This window comes from Podarcis liolepis (assembly GCF_965112155.1).
Source record: "Podarcis liolepis genome assembly, chromosome: 15".
Taxonomy (NCBI): Eukaryota; Metazoa; Chordata; class Lepidosauria; order Squamata; family Lacertidae; genus Podarcis; species Podarcis liolepis.
In genome coordinates, this window is record NC_139566.1 from 14,112,684 (window position 1) to 14,138,458 (window position 25,775).

A 25,775-nucleotide genomic window follows, 5' to 3' on the forward strand; every position below is an offset into this window, starting at 1 on the left:
GTTCGAAAGCACATCAAAGCGCAAGTAGATAAATAGGTACTGCTCTGGCGGGAAGGTAAACGGCGTTTCCGTGTGCTGCTCTGGTTCGCCAGAAGCGGCTTAGTCATGCTGGCCACATGACCCGGAAGCAGTACGCCGGCTCCCTCGGCCAATAAAGCGAGATGAGCGCCGCAACCCGAGTCGGCCACGACTGGACCTAATGGTCAGGGCTCCCTTTACCTTTTGAGGTTAGATGGAATTAGGAGACTAAAGAAATGGAGTTGGTAAACCTTTTGCACTTTGTCTTCTGGCAGCGGGGACCCTAGAGAATCTGTCTGGCATGCAGAAAATCCCAGATTTAATCTCTGGCATTTCCAGGCAGGGCTGAGAGACACCTTGCCCAAAAAACTTAACTGTTGCTTCCAGTCAATGTCAGGAATTCTGAGCAAGATAGACCAATGGTTTGATTTGGAGCTTCCTGCTTATAAATAGTCCCTTTAGCTCAAGAGGCACGAGGACTGGAATCTTCACTATCTTTTTAGGGAAATGCGGTTGCTCAGTGATGGAACACCTGCTTTCCATTTGGAATATTGCAGGTTCATTCTCCACCATAAAGGGGCTGGGAAAGATCTGTGCTCCAGAGTGAAGAGGGTCTGTGGTTGAGATGGGCAGCTCTAGGCCAAAGGAACAGCCTGATTTCAGCTGTTGAGTTGCTGAGCCTCTGCCCCGCACAGGCCATGTGTCCAGAGTTAGTGGTGACCAGATGCGTTGGAAATAAATGAGGGCTAGAAACTGAATTTAAAAAGAGCCTACAGCCATATATCAAAAAAGCAGGGACAAGAAAAGCCGCACTTACAATCCAATTTGCTGATCCTTGCTGGAAATTAGAGCCAGAGAATTGGAAGGGACCATGAGGGTCATCTAGCCCAACCCCCTGCAATGCAGGTATCTTTTGCCCAACGTGGGGCTCGAACCCACAACCCTGAGATGAAGAGTCTCATGCTCTACTTTAATTCCATTTAAAGGAATGTCCCCCCCCCCCCGCAGAGTTCCTTTCCCCCACCCAAGGTGAAAGTAGGAGTCACATTTTTTGCACAGCTGTTCTCCTTCAATCCCATCTTTCTGAATCAATAGCTTGGTCCTTTTTGTAGCTATCCTTGTGAAACGTGAACTCCGAGGTAAAATTTCAATAATGCCCGTTATGACCTTGTGACTGTATTGGAACCTCATCCGTGTCTCTTGTGAAAAGGTGTTTTGCATTAATATGGAGGGTTTTTAAAAAATATTATATAAATATATATATATAAGCACTAAGTTTTGTAAAACAGGTTATGTCAATAAATCCTTAAAAAATGATGCTATTTTAAAATGCAACCTAAGGCTCTGGGCTGGCTGTTTGTTTTTAATTAAAACCTGGGATGCCTTTTAGATTTTAATATTTTCCTCGATTAAGAACAGGGGTTCCTAAACTGTGGTCTTTGGACCATCAGCAGTCTGCAAGATTTGTTCAGGTGGCCTGCATCATATCTGTAAAACACAATTACAAATCGCACAGTACATTACAATGGCTGCAACAGGCAGAAAAAACATCTTTCAAGACCATCAGACATTTTCAAATTGTCCGTGGGAAAAATAATGGGAACCAATGTAAAGCTTTTTTTGGTGGTGGTGGGGACCTGTGTACTTCCGCTTGTTGCCATCTCCTACTCCCATCAACCTCTGCCAGCACAGCCAATGTTCAGGGATGGGAGTTGGTGGCAGGCAACAACTGGCAGGCCCCAGGATCCACCCCCCAACCTCTGTTCAGGTACAGATTGTTCACCTTCTGGTAATACATTGAAATTAAAACACTGGGTTGGGAGATGAGAGTCCCTACCAGGGTGGGGAAGGCTGGGCTATGCAGTACAGGGGAACCTCGGTTGTCGAACGCAATCCGTTCAAGAAGACGGTTCGACTTCCAAAATGTTCGACAACTGAGGCGCAAAGGGCTGTCAGCAATTTCCATTGAGAAAATTGAAAAACACGCAGTGGAAGCCGTTCGACTTCCGAGGCGCGTTTGGAAACGTAAGCAATTACTTCCGGGTTTTCGGTGTTCAGCTTCCAAGGTTCCACTGTACTGGCTGAGATGCAGCAGCGCATCCAAGTCCTTATGAGGCCACTTCATGCGGTTCAAGCCTTCACAAGCCATCCTGTGCCGTTTCATCGAATTGTAGAGTTGGAAGGGACCCTAAGGGTCCTCTAGTCCAACCCCCCTGCAAATGCAGGGATCTCAGTCATTGGAAGGATGCCGAAAGGCAGGTGGGTACGTGTGGCTCAGCATTGCCTGCTGATCATCCCAGGCCCATTAGCCATGCTTCCTAGGGCTGATAGGAGCTGCTGCTCAGGAACATCTCTAGAGGAACAACAGTTCCCCGACAAACCACCTAAAGCAGGCATAGGCAAACTCGGCCCTCCAGATGTTTTGGGACTACAACTCCCATCATCCCCGAGCACTGTTCCTGTTAGCTAGGGATGATGGGAATTGTAGTCCTAAAACATCTGGAGGGCTGAGTTTGCCTATCCCTGATCTAAAGCAAGTATCCTTATTACTAATCAGAGCAGACCCACTGCAATGAATGAACTTGCATTAGTCGTGGCCATCAATTTCAATGGATCGACTCTCAGTAGGACTTGGCTGTTGTTATGCTTACCCTGGAAATATAATGGGTGGTAGCCGACTGAATGTTACTCAGAGTAGAGCCATTGAAATTAATGGGACCCTGGTCACGTCCATTAATTTCCCAGCAAGAACTTAAGACGACAATGTTTCTTGGAGTTTGTACATGTTGTGCTCTTTTTATTAACACCACATCAAATTGCATTTATCCAGTCCTCTTCCGAACCTCACGCCAGGTTTCCTCCTGTACCCAAACTGGCACTACCATACTTTTAGAATGCTGCACACACTGTACACAACAAACGCACACAAACGCAAAAGAGCTTCATTAGTAGTTTTTGTCATTTTCTCCACCTACGTACAACTTTCTCTTTTTTTTGTTTTGTTTTTTTAAAAAGCCTGCCGGGCACAAAGAGGTCGGTTCACGGTATTCAAACACAGCAGTTAACAGAACAGATGGAAGAGCTGAGCCAAAGGCTTCCAGTGCAGAGAAGAGGTCTTCGAAGGGGGTGGGAGTGGAGAGAAGAGGAGTCAGGACAAGACAGTGCAAGATGCCTACTCAGGCTGGGCTGGGGGGTGGGGAGTGCAGAAGCACATCAGACACTCATGCACCTCTCACTAAGATCTGCTGCTCCTATTCCACCTAAAAGAGACACACACACAGCTCAAATTGCTTGGGTCTTTAAAAAAAAAAAAGCCAATGAAACTATTTGTTGGATTGATTTATGGTCCTATCGTCTCTTTGCCAGACTTGCATAGGGCAGGGCCCTGTGGGTGCATGCCCTCCAGGAGCTTTGCACCGAGGTCTGCAAAGCAAGGAAAGAGTGGGAACAGGCAATACGGGGCTGGGCGACAGCAGCCATTTTTGCGCGAGCAAAAAACAGCAGCCTGATGCTCTGCTCACGCCTATTTTCAGCACCACCTTCCAGCTGCTCCGTTTACAACTGGAAAGGTAGCGGCTGATGAAACGCAGCTGGACAAGGCGGAGGGATGACCAATCCTGGGAAGTTCTCTGGGGCAGAGGACAGCACAGGCTCGCCTTCTTTGGATTTGTTAAGAAATATGTTGCCCTTCCCCAACTACCTTCCACTTGAGATCCATCAGCCTAGTGGGGGGAAAGGTGGTCCCTTCCATTTTAGCTGCCAAGTCGACTCTTTCCCCCCTTGCTCAGCCTTGGGCAGGAGGTGGGCTCCCTTTGGCCAACCTGAATTTCAAATTTATCCCCCACCTGTCCAGCTGTGCATGGTCCCATCTTTCATCTGAAAGCAGCTGTGCCACCAATTTAGCAGTGCCTGCCGGGGGGAAATGGGCTTAACTTGGTGCAGACCGCCAGAGGGGGGAGTCCGACCGCAGCTGGCAGCTGTGGGTGATAAACCATCACGGAATCATGGAAGATTTGCTTCCCAACAAGGAAGCCTTTGAAAACCCAAACCAAAAAAAATATGCCTTTTTAAAAACTGTAAGACTCTTCAAAGACAATCCTCCAGTCCCAAACATCTTTCTAAAACTGTAAACACACATGACATAGCCTGTGAAAGGGGGACCCCAAACTCTAGCCCTGAAACTGCTGTCCTTGAAGACTGCAGCTCCTCGCCAGCCCAAAGGTGGGTGGGACGGGAGGGGGGGGGGAGGACAAAGATCAAGGTCAAGGTGTGTCAGTGCTCTGCAACTCAGCCCCTGTCCTAGACTGGAAGTAAAGTGACTGGGACATCACATGCAGAACTCTCGGTTTTTCGCCAGCTTGAGTTTTGCTTTTTACAGCAAAGTGTACAGCAGTTACAGACATTTTCATTTAAGAGTAAGGGGAAGGGGAAGTAATCTTAATCAGGGTGGGGTAAGGAACTGATTTCTGAGGCTGGGGGTGGTGGTAAGGAAGGCAGAAGATGAACCAGACTAAAAGAGAACTGATGTCATTAAGGGGGACGGGGGTGGGTGGAGAATTCCCCTTTCCATCAGTGAGGGTACACGCGCTGGGGGTGGGAGATAAGTACTGGCTGGGTACTTTCTGAAGCTTCCTTAAGCTTGCCCTCTTCATTCAGGCCAGTTAGTCCATGGCAGAAAGATGGGTGAGCCTGGTAAGAGACACTGCCTTAGTGGAACTAGGGAACATTGCACTTGAAGCAAGTCCTGTCATTTTAAGGAGGCCAGGCGGGGAGGAGGGAGGGAAATAGAGAACAAGGAAGAAGAGAGGAACAGACTAGCTTCACCTTGCAGCTATTTCAGCCTACCAAAGCTGGTTTTAGAAATGCTAATGTCCCGTTGAGCAGAGAGCACATCTCTTAACATGAAAAGGAACACCCATTTTTGATGGCTTACTATAATGTTCCATCCAAGACAGGACACCAGAGCTGCTTTGGAGCCAAAGGGTGCCCCCTCCCCTCTTTTAAACTTCTGACACCAGTTCGTGTTTAGTCCAGTGCATTCTGAACCCAGTGTTTAGGCTTTGGGGAGGGGGTGGATTTTTTAAAATCTTTTTATATATATATAAAAAAACATAATCAGTAAGCTTGGAATGCACACATCAAGCTGATTCGGCATGTTCCTTCATAGGTACAAGTAACAATGGTTATAACTATGACACAGGGGGTATTTTTTGTTTCATTTTAGTTAACAGCTGAGTCCTGGCTCCTTGCAAGGTTATTCTGCCTTTTTCTTCACAACTCCAGGAAGCTTTGCTTGAATCCTGTTTGGGGGGGGGGGAGAAAGAGAGAAGAGGTGGGATTAGATGCTGGGGGCACAGGAATGACAATTATGTTTGTGTCGTTTTAAGCCCTGGTGTTAGATAAAGTGACCCACGTCACACTTCTCAATATGGTATGAAATGACATGATGCCAACAGAAAGCAGATCTGGATCTGGTCAGTGCCAGGATGGGCGACAAATACAAGGCACACCATCCTGAGTTTTACTGAATAAAGGTGGGGTATGAATAACAAAACACACTCAAATTCACATAAGTCATCTCTCAAAAATGGACAGAAGATAGACCTTGCCAGTTGCATGTATTTGATGATGAATCAAGTGTTCTGGATTAGCTCCCATCCAGCCTTCATGCCATTGTTAGAGTGGCATCATGAGCACTAGACGCATTCTCAGTGCCCCAAAATGGAATTCCTTGCTAGGTTAAACATGACTACCACATGCAGGCAGGATTAAACTGATCTCGATGATGGCTGTCTAAATAATGCAAGCTGCTTGTGTGTACAGGGGCTTGTCCCTCTGGACTGGCAAAAGCCCTTTTATGTCTTGAAAGGTGAACTGTTCCGACTGCAAGACAGCCAAAAGAGGCTCAAAGATGAAAGCAAAGCGTAACACCACACCTGTAAGGAATTTCATAATTAAGATGCCTACAATTTCTGACTGGCCTTGCTCTCCAAACTAATGTTCTCCTGCCATTAATTTGATTGGTTTTTAAAAGTGACAAATACAATAATAATTAAACAAACAATAACATAACCAAGGAACAAATAACACTTAACACTGTCCGATGCGGTCAAGGACCAAGCTAAGTCACCCTACAGTCTGATGAGCAGCAGCCAGGAAAGGGTGGGCGATTTGTTGCTTTGGCCCCAATTATTAATTATCCTTAAATACCTACCCTAAGGTCCCAGGGCAGGTTACCACAGATGCCCCCCCCCAGGCTTTGCCTTCCCATCTGAAGTCTAGCTGCTCACCACACTTCCCAGAGGGCTGCACACGGCAAGAGTCAAAATACTGAAGCCTGCCAATAACTCTGATGGGACTTACTTTGTTACAACTGACTTGATCTGCTCCCGGGCAATCCCAACGTAATGGTCAATCTGAGTCTAGGAACAAAAAACCCAAAAGTAATTAGAAGAGGTGTATGGGAACCAACTTGCACAAGACCATTGTGAATTTCTAACCAAGACTGCCATGTAAACCATGCTCTTATACACACACACACACACACACACACACACCAGCATAACCTCTCTCTCTCTCTTCCTTTGGATAGGTAAGCTGCACCTGCCCAGATGTTGCTAGAACAGCCTTTGCCAACCTGGTGTCCTCCAGATGTTGGAACTACAACTCCCACCAGCCCCTGCCTGTATGGCCTGTTGGGCAAAACATATTGAGGGCACCAGGTTGGCAGAGGCTCTGCTAGATTATATTGGATATAGTGCATAACTGTAATTGTGCTCGCTGAATGAACGTTTTTGTAGCTCCAAGTTCTATTATGGAAAACACTCGGGTCTTTTTTTATATAAATAGTATACAGGATAAATTCTGTTCATGCCTGCTCTGTGGAAAGCCCCTGACCAAAGAAACATGGCACCAAAATAGATATCATCCCTCATCCAAAGATGGGCCCACTGTTCCACACTGCCTACCCCACCCCCACCCCCCGAGCACCAGTCAAGCAGCCCACTGTGGTCCAGACAACACAAGCTCACATTCCAGGTTACCCACCTTGTATTTCTCATAAACGACAGGGACGCTGAAAACCAGCAACTCCGCTGAAACGACACAAAGGCAAGTCACAGGTCACCAAGGCAGCCAAGATGGGTCACAAAACTGGGGCAGGCTGATCAGATGGGCTGCATAGCGCAAGGGCAGCCATGATGGAATCTGGAGGTTTCACTCTTTTGAGTTTCGCTGTGCCTGTGACCCTGGCTGACCCAGGCCTTAAAAATGGGACAGCGCATGAGTGACCAAGAACAATTGCAGCTCAGTGGTGGAGGAGCATCTGCTCTGTTTGCAGAAGGTGCCAGGTTCCACCTCTGGCATCTCCAGGTAGGGCTGGTGAAGAAAGACCCTGCCTGAGACCCTGGAGAGCCACTGCCAGCCAGTGTAGATAATACTGAGCTAGATGGACCAAGGGTCTAACTCAGTTCACAGCACCTTCTTATGTTCTTCCTATGAGACATGCCTGTTCCTCAAGACACAGGCAGCCTTTGAGATCTGTATTAATTAGGTGGAATTATGGAACACTCTGCCACAAGATATGTCGATAGCCACTGACAGACCTCCCCTCTCCTCCGTGAATTTGTCCAATCCTCTTTTAGAGCTAAGTTAGACTCTTTATCAGTCACAACCAGAGGGAATCTGCCAACGAAAACCAGTTGCTGGTGGGCAAATGGGAGGATATTGGCCTTCACATCCTGCCCCTGGGCTCCCCGGAAGCATCTTGCTGTTTGCTGTATGAAACAAGATCCTGGATGAGCTGGACCTAGAGAATGACTCCACAGGGCAAATGCTTTAAGATTTCCCTGGTCAAATGTAACTGCAGATTGGCGAGGGGCCAGGCTGCCGATGCCACGGCATCTATCGTCACTGCGTCTTACCAAGGATAAGGAGGGTGATCCCGTTGAAGATGGCACCAACGTACGTCATCAGCCACATGACAACTGCCAGCTGCAGGCAAAACAGGATGGCACACTGTTAGCAAAAACCCTAGGCTGTTTATAGTATCAATGCATCAGTAAGGCCATGCTGGAGCAGAGGATAGCAGAGGATCGTGTGAAGTTGTCCTCTTTGACCTCCCTGGACCAGCCTGCTCGCTGCAGTGCCCCATTTATTAGGACAGCTGCAGAAACTGATTTAGAAGGCTGTGCCAACCTGGGTTTCAGTGGTCATTCCCACAATGACTCTCCCTCTCTGCCCCTTAGCCTTCATTCCCATTCAAAGCGAAGTATTTGCTTATGCCAATCCCTTGTTACCCATCCCTCTCTCATTTCACCCTACTCTTTCACTCTGCCTTTTCTTTCAAGGTTCAAAAAAGGTGACCACTCGACACAGGAGAGCGCATCTTTTTGTTTGGCAAGAGGGCTGTGGCGGGGGGGGGGGGAGTTTCTACCATTTCCTGAGCCTAGAAAAGGACAGGAACTCTTACAAATTCTACACTGACCTCAGATTAACTACAAAAGCGGAATTTAGTCTCGCTGCATTCCAGTGTGTCCTGACTCAGCGTGGCATCGCTACCCTTCTCTGGGCTCAGGGTGAGACCTTCCTGCTTTAAGTCTCAGGGAAAACAAGCACATGTCCTATCTCCTCAGCTCAAAGCAACAGGCACTCCAATGACACTGTGGTAGGAGCTGTTCTCTGCTTGTGGCCCCTGCTCTGTAGCCAGTGTTAGAAACTCAAATATATAAGCCAGCACCCAATAGTTCCCTAAACCAAGGTTAGTTACCAAAACAGAATGCCTAGTTGCCATTTTTGAGCAAGATAGCTCTAAAGTCTTATTTTTTAAATGATGGACCGACTGTGATTGATTCTCGGTAAAACATCTGGCTAGTTCAGATGACAGCCTTGAGCTAGGCTAAGAACTATGAGAACTTAAAGGAAGAAAAGTCACTTGATCCAGGGACAGTCCACATATCTATTGGCCTGTTCCAACCTCTTTTTCTTCATGGTGACTGCTCCTGTTCTGGCTGCACAGAAAAAGCATTTGGATTCCTGAAATTCATTCAGATTGTGCAGATAAAATATAACTGATCAAATTCCACAGGAATGGAGTATTAGTGTGTGAAAACACTCCAGATCCTAAAAATCTCTAGGCATGCACCTCCAGATGGTGGGTGCTCAGGCATCTTCACTTGGTCACGAGTGGTTGAAAGCCAGGTGCAAAACGCACTGTCTGCAGCACACTAAGTATACTTCATCTGGCCCTCCACTGACCTTCAGCGAATCCACCAAGTCTTCTACCAGGAAGAGGCGCATGATGAGTTTCAGGGTGTGGTTGATGTGTCCCATAGCAGCGCTGACGTAGTTGTGGAAAGCCTCAGAGGAGAGCGCAACGTCGACATCCAGATAGGCTCTGGGAGGGGGAAAAGGGCAGAAAGCCACATTGTGGATAAAACTGAAGCCCCAGATGGCAACAAACACTTCTGCACTGCCTGCCAGTCATGTTATGACAGGTTCCTTCCTTCTGTAGAGTAGGCCAATTTTTTTATTAAACTCCATCATGGCTGTTGGGCTGATGCTGACTTGTTTCCCCAGGAGGCAAATAGGGAACAAGGCAGGGTCCTTTCTACCCTCAGAGGGCAAATGAAGGCCTGCCCTCCCAGCAGCAGCAAAGGACTAAGTCTGCCCTTTGATGACTAAAGGAGAGAAATGGTTCACCAACAATTAGACTTCTCCAGTGGGCACTCCATACTTATGCGGCGCCATCAACGATGACCCAATTTTAAATTAACAAGAGTGAGTCCTTAAGAAGAGCCCTGATGGACCTACTCCTGCCAATTTGAAAGTGGCTCATCGCTGCTGGCACTGCATCAGTATACTAGAGGACAAACAAAGGATTCATTTTCAGCTATGTGGCAAAAAATGTATTTCTATAAGGGACGACAATGCTCAAATGCTTCCTGTGAAACACACTACTATTTTGACTTTTCAGCATCAAGTGAGAATATCGTATGACAACACCCTGATATTTATAAACAACATATTTTTTTTAATGGACATGCTATTTATCATACCAATAATAATCATTTCCCCCAGGGATTCTGAATGCAACAACTCGAATGTGTATTTCATTTTAATGCAATTGTATAGTTTCCTCTTCATTTTTCATTTTAATACATTGTTGAATTATAAGTCTTTGATTAAGCAAAGGGGGGGGGATCTATTTTTAAAAAGGAGCCCAGTTGGATCAGAGGATCCGTCAAGTCCTGCAAACTGCTTCCAACAGTGGCTAGAGCCAGATGCAGAGGGACTGCAGCTCAGTGACAAGTGCATACACAGGAAAGGCCAGAGCGCATGAGAATATCCCGTTCAATCCCTGGCATCACAGGACAGGGCTAAATGGGCAGGGAAAGACTCCAACCTAAAACCGTGGAGAATGACTGCTGCGCAGTGTGGGCAATGCGGAGTTGGATGGACCAGCGGTTAGACTTGGTTTAAGGCAGCTTCCCCTGGTCCTCTGGGTAGTTTCCCGCTTTGCATGCAGACTCTGCCAGGTTCAATCCCTGGTGTGCCCAGTTAGGGTTGGGGGAGACCCCCATCTGAAAGCCTGGGGAGCCCTTGCCAGTCAGCAGAGACAATGCTGAGCTTTTGATGTACCTTCCCCTAAGGTCCAAGGTCCGATTCCCAGCATTTCCAGTTAAAACGATCGGGGACTTTGCAAAGCTGCTGCCGGCTGGAGTAGACGACACTAGATGAACAAATGCTCTGAACTTCTCAGAAACTCTCATACCTTGCTTCTAGGCCCTAGAAGCAAGAGCCCACCTGTACTACATGCCTCTAGTATAATCATGTATGTAGTCACTGCTTCTGAACCTGGAGGCTCCATTTAGCTCACATAATTGACAGCTACCCACAGAATTCTCCCCCTTCCATGCGATTGCCTATGCTTCTTCACATCCAATATTAGCATTTACTACCTGATCTCATGGTCACGAGTTGATGCAGGCCATTTTTCAGAAAGTGTAAGGGAGAATGGAAATCTGCTTGGCCTGAAAGGAACCTGGTGAGAATCAAGCCCACTCACTTGAATGGATGCCCCTCTTCAGACTTCTGCACAGCCTGAATGACAGACTTGTAGACCCGGAAGCTGATGGTGACGGAGAGGAGTGCCAGGATGAGGTACGAGATGACGCTGATGACGCTGAAAGCAGCCAGGGAGAGCAGCAAGATCAGTGTGGTGCTGAAGACAAGGCCCGTCTTCTTCACATCCCGCCAGAAGACCAGATCGCGCACTGCCAAAGAGAGAAATGAGCACAAGAGGTCACTGGATAGGGTTGGAAACTGCTGCAAGAAGAGCACCCAGGCCGTGCAATTCTAAGGGCGATAACCAAGGACCTTCTCTGCATCCTCCCAGGACCAAGGCATCCATGAAGCCTCTCGGGCCCCTGCTCCCCTCACTGCCCCTTGGTCATGAGATGGCGAGGACGGTTATCTTTTTCTCCCTTAGAGCATAGAGCTGGAGGAGGAAGTTGGAAGAGTGGCACTATCTCTCACTTCCTCTTTCAGCTCTATGCTTTTTCAAGGCTCAGATTTATTCTACCGGGTACGACTTCTACCCAGATTCCTTGGAAAAGCAAACACGCTCTCACATACGTGTTTTCTCTCCCAGCGCCAATCTAAAAGATGGGGAAAGAATTGTCCAGAGGGGTGGTACCCGTGGCACTCGCTCAAAAATCCAAATATGCCCATGGGGCCTAAAAAGGCTGGCACCCCTGAACAAAGAGATGGCAGGTGGCAAACAGGAGAGGGCTTGGGTGATCACGGCACCACTGCTGTGGAATGCAGTTTTGAAAAAGGCCTGTTTGGCCCCATTCCTGCTATCCTTGGGCTGCTTTGCAACTTCTGTAAAAGGATACTGTGGGCCAAATGAACAGTTATTTATAACCTGGCTGTTTCTGAAAGCTTCTCATATACTTTATTTTAATTTATTGCAGCAAAACAAAACCAGATTTAGTAGGCACCTTGAGGATCTTTTCAAAAAGACAAAAGTGGGATACAAGTCTGTTTTATAAATATAAATGCAATCTGCAGGCACATGAAGCTCTTGCAATCCTGTATGTCTACTCGGAAGCAAGCACCATCACAATCAAATTCAATGTGATGGAAGTTTGCAACCTGTGCACAGTCTTACCTGGAGGCAAGTCCCCTTGAACTCTGTGGGGATGGTGCTTACTCCCAAGTAGACACATCTAGGACTGCTATCTTAACAAACCATCTCAATTGCTTGCTTAAAAAGGACCAACTTGGTGGATTTGTTGAACTAAGCCTAAGGGCCATCACTGAAAAATATGGTTCAGTGGTGGTCTCCATAGTGTGGGGGACTGCGAAGAGATTTTCCCTAGATCTCTAAGGAACAGAGCAGAGCCACTGACAATGGTTTTTAAAATGGTAAAATGGTAGCTAGTTGGAAGGGGGCGGGGAGACATTACTATATGTAAGAAGCCACCCACTACATTATTTGCACTAGCGTTTGTTGGCCTGCATGGCAGACCTGCAATACTATTTTATATGCTAAGTGAGGCTTAATTCATTGAAGCAGTCATCTATAATTGATAAAAATAGGTGTACATATATTTCAACCCCCCTCCAACAAATTTCTACCCTTTTCCAAACATACATCACCTTTCTGCACGGCTTCAAAATTCCCGAGTATTTTCTGTTTCTACCAAAGCTCTTTTTAAATACAAGCATTCAGCCCTTCCCCTGCTCAAGATCCTGGAATCATAGCTTTGTAGAGTTGGAAGGGACCACGAGGGTCATCTAGTCCAACCTCCCTGTGATGCATGATTTTTTCACCCAATGTGGGGCTCAAAACTACAACCCTGAGATTAAGAGTCTCATGTTCTACTGACCGAGGTCAGTCTTGTCCAAAGCACAGCCAAAACGATATATTTATTTTATTTACAAATTTATAATCTGCACTTTCATAAAAAAATACAGCAAGGCAGAGTACAACATATAAAGCTAAAATCCAAAAATGTAAAAGAGAAGTTTTCAAAAGACGTCTAAAGGAAGGATGGTCCCTGCTGACGTCTACTGGCAGGGAGTTCCATAGGGCAGCCTGGCCTGACACACTAAAGACTCAGCCCCTAGTGAAGGCCAACCAACACTCAGGGGGTGTGGGAAAATCACCAGAAGTGCCCCCATCAGAGGAGCTCAGCAAGTGAGGTGGAGCATTAGGAATCAAGCCATCCTTAAGGTACTTTGGGCACAAGTCATTTAGGGCTTGATGCATTAACACAAAAGTAACTTGCAGTTAGTCTGGCAAGGCAAAGTTACAGACTGACTCCCTGCCACAGCTTACCTGGGATTGACCCCCTCCTTGTTCCTACAGGGTATTTCCCAAAAGCAAGTGCTGTGGAGAGCTGAGTTTCCTAAAGAAAGACAGCCCGGCTAGGGGGCCTGTGGCCCTCCAGATGTCGCTGAACTCCAACTCCCATCAGCCCCCAGCCAGTCAAGGATGATGGGAGCTGTAGTCCAACACAGCCTCCCCACCTAGGCTCTACAGTATTTTAATGCCCTGCCTTCCAAATCAGTTAGTTGTTGCCGTGAAACTAAATCGTCTTTTGGAAACAGGCGCTCAGGTTTGATTGCTGCTGTTAGGATGAAGGAATCCAGTTCAGGAATTAGGCACAACAATCTTGTGGGATGTGCCAGGTTTGAAAATAAGGCGTTCACCCACCCAGGCGGACGCCTGCGTCAAAGGTGGTGGAGATGGTTGCCCCACTGTGCGGTTCTGGCCTGTAACACCCAGTCGCCTCTAGGAAGGGGGCACTGTTGCCCCACACCGTGGGGACAAGCCCCTAGTCCTTGGATCTGCAGCAAATGGCGTTAAGCCAGCCCCCTGCTTTTTATTCTTCTAGAGAGGAGGGAGGCTCATGGGGGCTGAGGGAAAGAGAGGCTGGTTCCTCTCCTGATAGGCTGGCTGCAGGCCACACAGCTGAGCTCAAGACAAAGCCTGGCTCCCAGTCCCAGCCCAGGAGAGGATAAAGGAAGGTGAGTTTGCCTCAGACAAGACATTGTGCTTGGCTGTTCTCAGGATCCCCCCCCCCAACACACACACACACACACACACACACACACACACTTGCACGTCAGGGTTGTGGGTGGATTTGTAACTTTGGGAGAGAAGCCAGCACAGCCAGTTCCTGCCCTGGACCTTCCCACTGCAGCCTCAGGAAGACCAAAAGAGAGAGCAGGTAACTGGTTCAGGGCAGAACCCCATTGCTTCTGAGGGGGCAGGAGCGGAGGAGGGAGCCTGGCTGCCAGCCTCCCAGCAAAAGCTCTTTCTGCTGCAACAGCCTGGCCGAGTTCCTTGCCCATCTTCTGCACTCCCCCCCCCCAATGCATTAGCTGTCAAAACAGGCAGAAATGGGAGGAGGTTGCAGGACAGAAAGAGGACAAAGGAACAGATCACGGGTCGCTTGCCCACAGCAAGGGTATGAAGGAAAAACAACAGCCCGCACATACACACAGCACAAGAGAGATGCTGGAAGTGTGGGTTGCTACAGCATCAACGCAGACATCTTGGCGATGATGCTTTCTGCAAATGCATCAAGAAGGGGAGGTGCATGGGGGGTGGCGGTGGTGCTGGGGAGATGATGGATGAGTAATCACAGCATCGAATAAGGCAGGAATGGAAGAGCGAAAAAGAAAAACGCCTGTCAGCGTCTCTCCCATTTCGCCGCTCTCTTGCTCGTGTTTACTAGTCTGCTGCAAGGGGCTGCTGGGAAGTCTTAAGCTCTGCTCGCCACCCTCTGGGGCATTTAGCGTGCATTTTTCATGAGCCTGCGAAGAGGCAAGCAGGAAGCCAAACAGGGCTGTTTTGTACTGCAGCACTCTCAGAACCTTAGCACTCATTTTTATTTTTATTTTAAAAAGAGATGTTGCTAGCTCTCATGACTCTGAGGCAAAGTGTGAAGACTAGGACCAGGGGATGCCTATTCAAATCTTCCATGTCGGGTGGGGAGGCACAGCTCGAGGAAGGATTGCAGAAGGGCTGCAGTGCCCCCATTCTCAGAGGGGTTTTTTTTTTGGTACTTCCTCCATGTCATGACTACCAGAAAACAGAATTAGGCAGCCAGATCCCGTCCCCTGTGTGGTAAGTGAAGTAGGCTAAAGAAGGGCCCTCCAGCTCACCATTCCTGTTGTTAGGCAGACTGCTGGCTAATAATAATAGTCCAGGAAGGCTGGTTGAGATTTTGCTAGTGGGAACCGGATGGTGGCAAGAAATGCTCTCTTCGTAACAGAACTTGTGTGCTTTTTGAAATGAAGTTATCCTTCAGGTTTGGGGGAATGCAATAAACACTCTTTGAGCGGAAGAGGCAAGCAGAGACAGCAGTTGCCTTGTAGATGTGCCTCTTTGCCTCTACTTGTATTATCTATTTTTTTATTTAAACACGTCTATATTACTCTTGATCTAAAAGATTATCTGGGTGGTGTAAATATATGCAAAAACGAAATAAAAAGTAACGAAGTATGATATGAAATTAATCAGGACTGAGCAAAATACATCTTAGAAACGCCATAAGGAATACCACCAGAAGCAGATACATAAATATCTGCCACTAAAAGCAAGGGAAAAACAACAGTCTTTAAAAGCTCGCTTAAAAACCTGAATTGAAAGAACCAGTTGTGCCTTTGAAAAGGAATCCTATGGTGTAGAAGACAACTCTGAAAAGGTCCCCACCCTGTCTTATTCATATTTGGAAATAAAGCAAATATTATGAGTCTCCAGGGTTCTCTCTCATTTCAAATATATTAATCTCTGCACACCTGGAAATTGTGGTGTGGGTTGAGGTTCAATAAATTTGTATATGGCTTCCTAACTCAGAAGTCCTGAACTGGTTTACAAGCAAGGGAAAAAACACAATAAAATTACAAGAACATGTTAAAAGCAGAACTAACAATATAGTATCACTTGGTGCTGCCCTAATGCCCAAGCAAGAAAGACACACATCATATGACAACATGAGGCTGCCTTGTATCAAGTCAGACTGGATTGGCTCGCCCAACTTAGTACTGCTTGCTCTGACTGGCAGCAGCTCCCAAGGATTCCAGCCCCGCAACCAGAGATTCTTTCCATTGGAGACTGTCAAACTGGGACGTTATGCAGCCAAAGCATCTTGCCATCCCCTGAACTACCCCAGGGATTGAGCCTGGGACTTTACACATGCAAAGCATGTGGCCCACCATGGGGCAAGGGCCCCTCCTAGGAGCAGCAGCACAGAGGAGGCATTTAAAACTCAGCACAACACTCTCTCTGTTCAGACATGGGAGAGCCACTCCCTCTTTATGAGAGATGGGCGACTGGCAACTCGCCAAAGATGAAAGTTTATAAAAAACCCTTTTCAGGCTGCTTGCTCCTTGACCCACAGAGGAGGGGAAAATAAAAATAATGATGGGTTTTGCCTCTCATTAACCCCCACCCCTCTGCTTGCAGTTCAGCTTGAAAATAAAAACAAAGAAAGGGAGAGAGGAAAAGCATCTGCAAAAATTGAAGCCTGCAGCCCAAACAGAGCAGAAGCCAAGAATCCCTCTGTTGTGCTTGTCTGGTATCAAGCCCATAAAAGCCATGCTGGTGAACAAAGGAGAGCAGGGGGAATACAACATGCACTCCCCAGGGTTGTGATGGGCTGAGATTTCCCTCACTGGGAGGAAGTCTTCCTAGCAACAACTTCTCCCCACCCACACCCACCTCCAAATGCAGAAAGATACTCTTACGGCATCTTTTCAAACAGGCAAAGAGGAAGGCCAATGCCCACCTTCCCTTACTCTAGCAAAAGGTTATCTAAAAGTCTTGGGAGTGTGTGAATGAATACACATGAGTTCTAGACATGCGTGAGTTCAGACACACACCTTGTAACATTAGAGCGATTCATACTGCAGAGCTATACATCCACCAGCTGCAGTGGAACACAATCTGGAATTTACCCTGCAATCCTATACAGAATCTACCCAGAAGTAAGCCCCAGTGAGGGCAAAAGGGATTACTCCTAGGTAAGTGAGCATAAAATGGCAGACTCCTGCATATACAAACTTAGGTACAACTTAGCTCAATTGAGCTCCCAAATTTCTCTGATATTCAGCAATTCGGGGGGGGGGGATAATTTATGAACTACTTCATCCCGTCCACCAAAGTCCTTGTTCTCTCTCATATGCAGATTAATGCAGATTTAAAGCAATTGCTTCATTCCCATTACTGCTCAGCATTTTGTGGTTCTGTTTTAGGTAAGGTACCATGGTGTGGTTGTTACTGTTTTGGGTGTGGTGGGGGTAATATTTTTTTCCCATTACAATTTTGGGGAGTTAAGCAAGCCATATAAGCACAAGGTTACACAGCTCCTCTCCCCTGAAGAAATATAGAGTTCTAATAGGGCCAGTAGCACTAGGAGGGACTGGGCATCTTTCAAGTTTGCAGATCCCTCAGGTACTCCTGGAATCTCATCCTTGATGAACGCAGAGCAGGTTGATAACACTAAGTTGCAGGGGCATGGCTGCTGTAAAACTAGGGTACCTGTGGAGGGGCCCACTGCCACCCCTGTAGAGGTAAACTAACATAATATTGGTCTTTAGAGGGCCACACATGCAAGGCATAAAAAAGCAGCAACCAAAGAGTGTGTTTACCTGAAAATTCAGCCAGTAATTTTGCAATAGCATGTTGCATAGGAGGCTTGGGAAGAGGGGCCTGGGAAGATTTGTTGGGAATGTCGTGCCCGCCAAGGGCAGCAGGGGCAGAAGCCAGCTTCACGTCCACAGCTTGCTCAAGGCAGAGGGGTCTCTTCTCCAAGGCAGACTTCTGAACAAGACCTCGGGGGTCTGGGGGTACCTCGCAGTACTGCCCAGGACGCCTCCCTCCGGGAACGGAGACCTTGCTTGGTGGAAGTGGCTGCTTCTCTGTCTCACCCTTCCTGCCGACTTCTTTGAGGGCCCTGATGGTGAGGTGCTCTTGCTCAAAGTCTTGAGTCACCTTTGGCGGCTGCTGTGAATGGGGATCCGTCACCTCGGATCTTGCTGCTTTTAGCTCTGCTTCCGAGAAGGTCTCAACAGCGTCATCCGGAGATTCGCTCCCTTTGGATTTCAAGCACTCCTTCATGAAGCCCATAAAGTTCTCCCCATTGAGGGAGTCTGGGCACACAGCCTCTTTTACATTGTCCAAGGGGAGGCCGTCCATCCTGGGCCTTTTCCCAAGTAGGTCCTGTCCATAAGTGCACAATTCCTGCCCCGCTTTAGGAGGTATGCCAGGAGAGGGCTGTTTAGGCGGCAGAGAAGCAGCGACTGGGCTTTCCCCATGAACATTTGTCTTGGTCTGGATAGCTTCAAAGTCATCAATGGATCCCCAATTGCATTCCAGGGCCTTGGGTGGAATTGCGCCTTCTGGGCTGGGTTTACGTGGCTTGCTCCCTTTGTCGTCTATATGTACAACCACTGTCTTGACAGAGTCAAGTGCCTTGGAGAGCGACTTGCTGCTCTCTGCAGCAGTCTCATTTTGGGAGGCTGGAATCACAGTAGCATCTTCTATGACGGTGTCGTCCGACTCCCCAGAGCTGTCAGCATCAGCCATTTCGGGTAGGCTGGAATTTGGCCAGCGGACATCTGCCTTCGGCTCTGCTGCAGCGGTGGGAATTACTTTCACAACAGATACCTCACGACCGACTATGGCCTGCTTCTCATCCTTCTCCACTGGAGATGTGCTGTCTTTCTGGTGGATGCTGATTTTGAGGGGCTGGTGAGGGCTGGAAGCTTTGCTCGCTTCCACCTTGCCACCTACCGACCCGGCAGCGACACCATTTGAATCTCGGGTAGGCGATGGCAAGAAGCCCGAGCTGCCAAAGTCATCAGGCTTGTCCTCCAGATCCTTAGGAATCATATCCCAGTTGAGCAGCTCGCTCGTGAAGCTGTGCAAGTCACGGACACATTTGGACACTTCTTCCAGTGCTGCCGTTGTGCCTGAAGACTGGCGTGAGAGGCCAGGCCCCGGCGGAATTCGGCTCCCGCCCCGTGGCTTCATTTGAAACTCACAAACGCTGTCTTCTGGGATGTCTGTGAGGAGCTCCCTTTCGCTGTGCATTACCCAGTTGCTACCGATATCATTGGAGTTGCTCGCAAGGACATCTTTGAATTCCTTATCAAATTCCAGTCTGTCAGCAATGACCTCGAATGGAGACTCAGGGGAATCTTTTTCCACAACGGCCTCACCAGTTACCACTGGGGATGTTGGGGAATGAGAGTAGGCAACTCTGGGTGGAGAGTGCTCGGGTTCGTCTTTTGGGTTGGTTAGCAAAGCTAATTTGGACTCTCCACTTGAAGCTGGTTTTTTGTGTTGGTCACATTTACTCAGCTCAACTTTTCCATCTAGGGCAACACCTCCCTTAAAGTCATTATGAGTCAAGGAAGAAGCTTGTACCACCGGGTCACAGATGTGAACTTTGGATCCAACAGAGAGAGACGACTCCTCTAGGCCAGTGGATCCTACAGAGACTGGCCCTGCTCCCAAACCTTCACTGGTCCCATAGATGTGGTCCTGACTTTGGCCATCTACGAATTCTTTTCCTACATCTGAGGGTGCGGATTTGCCATTTCTTTCCCTCTGGTTTCCTGAATATGCTAAAAAAGCAGCTTGAGCTCCAGCTGATCAAGAGAACACAGGGGAGGAAGGAAATTGCAACCTTGGAAGCCCAAGTTGTTGGGACACATGGAAGAAGAGACACGGACCCATCTAAGGGCCCCCATTTTACAAACGGGATAAAAGGAAAAGAGCAGCAGTCACAGATTTCACAGTCAAGCAGGCAAACATGCTCTTAGAACTAGGGAGACAAGACTCTGAAACATCTGCCTTGGCAAACATGCAAGAGACTGTCACCCATAGGACTTCACAAGGGAGCCACTTCACAGGGGAATTATGATCCACAGGAACATAAAAGCCACCAACAGTTAAGTTCATAGCAGATGAAGAGCTCAGGTCAGCCAAAATAAAATAAAATAAAATAAAATATCTAAGTGTGCAATGGTGAGCATGCCGGGTGGATGAATAGAAGTAACCCAAATTAGTGCATGTAAACAGAATGATGCTGGTCGCTTACAGGCTGGCATGGCTGCAGGGAGATGCACCCCAGTTCTGATAAGCTGTCAATGTTTGGAGGGGCTTCTTGAGCAAAGTGTCTAGGAACTCTGAAGCTCTACAAGAATGGCATGTTTTACTAGTTTGCAACAGCCTGTGCTGCTTGCACAGGACAGAGCAAAAAGGTCCTTCCAACTACTGTCACACCAAGTAATATAATAGAGCGAACTGGAGAGAGACTAGCTCAGCAGGAGACCACATGCTTTACATGCAGAAGGTCTCGGGATCAACCCCAGGCATCATGTCCTGAGGGACAGCTCAGCCTGTAGAGCACGAGACTCTTAATCTCAGGGTTGTGGGTTTGAACCCCACGTTGGGTGAAAGATTCCCACATTACAGGGGTTTGGACTAGATGATCCTCATGGTCCCTTCCAACTCTACAAATGTATAGCTGTGATAAATGAGGCTGTACTGGGAAAGACCCCTCCATGAAACTCAGGAGAGTATTAACACCATAAGGATAGGTGCACCTAAGATCTGACTACATCCTTCCTATGTGCCCTCTGCCTTGACTGAGCTATCCTGTCCTTTTTAAGTGTCAGAGAGCCCTAAGATGGGTAATTCTACCAATGCTTCTGGACTGGGTTGACACGACAGAGCAATACTGGGAACCACTCCCTAGGCTTGGGGCAATGGTTGAGAAAGGCACTGGAGGGGTGTGCCAAGAGCCTAAGGGCACCAGCCCACATATTGCAATAGAACCGAGTTTCAGTTACTCAGTGGATTTTTCTTCTCAGTCACCCGACACTTAGAATGCCATGGGAAAATAAAGCTGGAACCGTGACAGGCTGTTTCTTGGACAAGTGCAATATTACAGCCAGAAGGCATCATCCACAAGTGAGCTTCTGAAGAACTGCATTCTGGACTAATGGTTGCAAGTCCACAGCAGAAATCTCCCCTTTGTGTACAGAATCTAGACGGGAAGGGTGTTCATTTCTCCTGCTCATTATCCTCATGGAGCCACCTTAAGTGCCCTTAACGACAAAAAGGCAGGGAAGAAATCCTCGTTAATGAACATGAACACGTCCCCTTCTTGCTTCATGAAACATATCATGGTTATGACTTCATCCATCCAGTCTCAAACCATGAAAGGTCAGGTGACAGTTGAAACTTTTCATGGTGCTACTATATTGTATTCTGAATTTAGCCAGTGAGGACATGCTCTAGGAAGGAAGTCCTGATGACAGCTTGTTTTCTTGAAAGAGGACCATTTGAGCACAGGACTCTCTACTGAAACATTTTAGCCACTGCCTTGATTGCATCAAAAAAACACGCTCCTGAAACATGGAACGGCTATTCTCACATCTTCACGCCATCTCACTAATTTCAAAACAACTCGCTTCCATGCAAGACTACCCTGGGTCACAGGTATGCCGAGAAGTCCCTGTGATGATGCATAAGCCTGTTGGGTCTGTCAACTATCTAGTGCAGGGGCAAGCAACCTAAGCTAATTAGTCCAGTGTTCAAAATTAGCCAGGTGCCAGGCACATTTTGTAACTGGGGATTGTCAGAATGCGAGAACTTTGAGAAGTCTTGTCATGCATGGTGACAGAGACTCAAGAATAAAATTGCTGCCACTGGTGCTGAGGGCATAGGAGGAGAAATTCCTTCCCAGCTGACTCCAAAGTAGGCTCGCTGCTGTGTAGCGCAAGTCACACTTGCAAAGGTGACTAGACTTTGTTTTTGTGGCCATAACGTAGGATCCAGAAGCCATGTGGCAAATAACTTTTCTATCCTAGTTTCTAACACTGGAAGAGTCGTAGGTGGCCGTAGGTGGCAAGAAGGCAGGGGGAAATGGGGTGGCAGAAGAACAACAGAGAAAGAAATGGAATGGCTCCATTCACCTTTAGCTCTGTCCCCACCTACTTTCTGTCTATCATCCCCAATCTACTTCCAAGGGAGTGTGGCCCAGCAGAAAATAGGCTGCCCTCCCCTGATCTACTGGGGTTGGTGGACAGACCCCATGGTGCATGTGTGCCGGTGGCAGTGCAACAATTTAAAACATTAAGAAAGAGGAAGAATGAGGGTATGCCTATACCAGGGTTTCCCAAACTTGGGAAATCCTATCATTCCTAGCTACCAGAACCCATGGGATGATGGGTGTTGCGAGTCCCACAACAGCTGATGACCCAAGTTTGGGAAACCTTGGCCTACACTACTAGTTCTATACAGCTGGCTAATCTATCAAAACTTCTTATCTGCCACCCCCTGATGGGAACTGTAGGGTGCTAAGGAGTGTTACAGACTCCCCACCCCACCAAATTGCAATTCCCAGGATTTCTAGAGAGGCAGAATGGCAAACCAGTGTGCCTGATGTGTAAGTATGTCAATGGGGAAGGGAGCGAGGGAGGGATATATACACCTTAAATTAAAGCTGGGGCCCATGTTGCAGCTGAAGGCTTAAGTTGGGTCCCAGATTTGAAAAGGTTGAAGGTCACAAGCATACCTGCTGGGGAAGGTCAGTAGTAATAGGCAAGCTGTGCTTCAGGGAAGCCCAATGCCCAGTTCTGGTCTTCTTGAGGAACTGTGTGAAGATCATGCCATGGAGGAACAGAACAAGGTTCCAATACAGCAGATGTGACGTAAAACTTTAATGTCACTTGCCTGAGACAGCTCAGCCTTAAAAACAACTGCATGCCTATAGGTGGCTCCTCTTCACCTCCAACTACAAGCCTGGCAGGCACACCAGTTACAGCCAAGGAAAGCCTGAATAAGGTCATAATGCTCAAGATAAGCACACAGATTAGTCAGGTGAATTTTGGTTTTAAGGCAACTACACTGAGCAGAAGCAGGGAATTTACTCACAAACTTGACGGAGCTCAAAACTCTTATTACCGTCTACTTTCGAACAGTGTAAGTCTCAGCACCCTCAGAATTGTCCGCTGCTTGATGGCATTTAAATGCCCATCTCAGTGGTAATTTGCATTCTGCACACAGAAGAGCCTAGGTTAAATCCCAAGCATTTCCAGTTCCAAGGATTCTGGTAGCAAGGCCAAGAAGACCACTTCCTGAGGATCTTGGAGAGCCACTGCCCATCCGAGTAGACAACACAGAATTAGGTAGACCAATAGACTGACTTGGTATAAGACAACTTCATCGACATTCTTTAACTTGCAGGAGTGCCTACAACTCAGTAGCAGAATTCTCACTGTATATAAAAGGTCCAAGGATCAACCTCTGGCATTCTCCATGGAGAGAAGTAAGAACCTTGCTTGGACAGATGTCACAGTAGTGTGTACCAGGGTAGATGCACCAAGGGCTCTGCTTCAATAAAGGCAACTGTCCCCAACCTGGTGCCCTCCATTAGTTTTTGGCCATCCAACTCCTGTAATCTGCAACCATCCACTATATTCACTGGTGGTGATGGGAGTTGGAAGTCCAGCAACAGGAGTACATGAGGCTGGGGAAGGCTGCAATAAGGCAGTTTTCTAATTTTTTTGTGGGGGTTACCCCGTTAGTCAGTAGCCTTACGAAGAGTGGAATTATTCTCAGATATCTCCCTCAGGCCATTCTGAAAATAAAGACACCAGGAGTGTGACATATATGTTACAATAGGATATGATCTATCTCCATTGTCCTGCTGGACCCAGCAAGACACACAATGAATGAGACATTGATTGGCAAGACCAGGTAGCACAACGTATTTGCACCTCAAATTTTCAACGTCAGCTTTAAGTCAGGCCCAGAGGACAGCAGCCTGCCTAACTTGGAAGCAAAACAAAAACCACCTGCAAATCATTTCAATCTATTTCAATCTGCACTAATTAAGTCACCCAGCACCTGGACATCATCTCTGGCTAGAATTCAACTAACTTTTACTCAAAATAGACATGCTGCAACAGACCTTGGCTTAACAACAAGAGGGCTCCTTACATAAGGGTACAGTGCAGTAGTTTTTGCCTTGCATTAAAACAGAAATTCTCTACCTTTTCAGTTTTCAAACACTCATTTCCAGCTCTTTTCCCCCTAGCTTTTAAACAAAAGCAGATCTTGTGATTGTGGGCACACTATCAAATTAAAGCAGTGGCTTTCCAACAGTGTGCCAGACAGCTGTGATACCCTCATTAGGGTGTCCTTAATTAGGGGTCCTTAATTAGGAACAAGCTTTTCCCACTGCAATACTAAGAGACGTGTTTGGACACATTCTAGGCCCAGTAGGTGCCATGAGTATATTGAGTGTGCTTTAGAATTTTTTGGAATATACAATGGTTCCTCAGTTGACTAATAAGGATGGAGAGCCTTTGTGGAGGGTAGGGAGCCTGAAAACCAGTGGTTTAAAGGTTCCAAAGCAGGAACAGATTTGAAAGGGGCTCCAAGCTGTCCAATCTCTTTACAATAGTCATGGCTATATCACAATTTAGTTGCCAGAGCTGTGACCTGGGCTCACAAATTCCCTTCTGCAATCCTGAGTCCCCCTAAGACTGTTCAATTTACAATAACCATGGTTTGTTGTTATGTTCAAAATGGAGTAAGCTACGGTCACCACCAAACCATAGCTTACCTGAAGGCCAGAAATCAGTTCAAACCAAGGTTTCCAATTCTAGTTTGGAGGCAAATTGCCCATAGCTTGTGCAAGTAAGATGTCATGGCAAATTAGTTGTTGTGAATCACAAAGCGAGAGTGCGAGGAATCTGGGCATGTGGGAGGAGAGGGAGAGGGAAAAAGAGTGGGTGAACCTGAGGCATAGTCTGGCTGTAACATCAGAATTTGCCATAATATCTGGTTATGTCACTGCAAGCCTAACCACCTTACCTATCTTCCACATCAGCCCTTGGAAAAACCAAACCAAACCCAAATACTACCTTGATTCTGCTAAGCAAGAATAAGCCCTCAGATATTTTTTTTCCAGTTTAATCAAATTTACATGAATTGTTTCCATTGCAGAATCAAGGAGGATTTTTGTATCAGAGTCAGGATTTCTTTACCAGCACATGCCCTAGAGCCCCTCCTGACTAAGCATCTTGCCCAGAAATTTTAGTCGCCTGCATGCTTTACTGCCATTGCCACCCCACACCTCCATTTTTTGCCTGCCAAATCAAATTGGCGAGTGCTCGGTTTCTTCAAAAAGCAAGTTTACACAGACAAAGGTGAAGCTCTTCGAGAGAGAGAGAAAGAAACACACAGCGTGCAGAAGCAGCCATAGAAATAGCACGTGATAAGCCACAGCACCAAGATAAGGAAATCAGCCAGGACTTTGCAGCCAAGCTAGGTCTCGAGGGAACTTTAAGTATTAGAAAGGGGGGGGGGGAGTGAGAAGAAAAATGTTTTTTGTTGTTGTTTACAAAAAAGGCTGTAACTGGTTTGCTGCTGTTTGCCCCAAATGTCTTTCATTGTAGCAGCTTCCTATTCCGGGACTGAAAGCATTTCAGATGCCTAAATCGTTTCAGTCTACCCCCTGAATGCAAGGTGCTAAGGACAAACAAAAGGGCTCCACAGGGTTGGGGAATCCTTTGGCCCTCCAGATGTTGCTGGACTCCACTGCTGACTATGCCAGCTGTGGCTGACTAGAGTTGGGAGACAAAGAACATCTGGAAGGCCATAGATTCCCTATTCCTGTTCTAGAATAGGCCAACATGGTGCCCACTGGATTTTGTTG

At 47.3% G+C, this 25,775-nt stretch overlaps 1 protein-coding gene across 1 annotated transcript in view; it reads right to left on the reverse strand.

Moving 5' to 3' along the window:
- Nucleotides 1-2,784: 2,784 nt before the first annotated feature.
- RTN3 (reticulon 3) overlaps nucleotides 2,785-25,775 on the reverse strand; it is a 39,610-nt gene continuing 16,619 nt past the window's right edge. The window contains exons 3-9 of the mRNA XM_083476914.1: nucleotides 17,686-19,689; nucleotides 11,084-11,291; nucleotides 9,274-9,412; nucleotides 7,941-8,010; nucleotides 7,066-7,112; nucleotides 6,382-6,440; nucleotides 2,785-5,318 (exon numbers count right to left, since the gene is read on the reverse strand). Coding sequence (XP_083333040.1) covers nucleotides 5,273-5,318; nucleotides 6,382-6,440; nucleotides 7,066-7,112; nucleotides 7,941-8,010; nucleotides 9,274-9,412; nucleotides 11,084-11,291; nucleotides 17,686-19,689 — 2,573 coding nt within the window. The 3' untranslated portion in view covers nucleotides 2,785-5,272. The remainder of the gene's footprint in view (nucleotides 5,319-6,381; nucleotides 6,441-7,065; nucleotides 7,113-7,940; nucleotides 8,011-9,273; nucleotides 9,413-11,083; nucleotides 11,292-17,685; nucleotides 19,690-25,775) is intronic.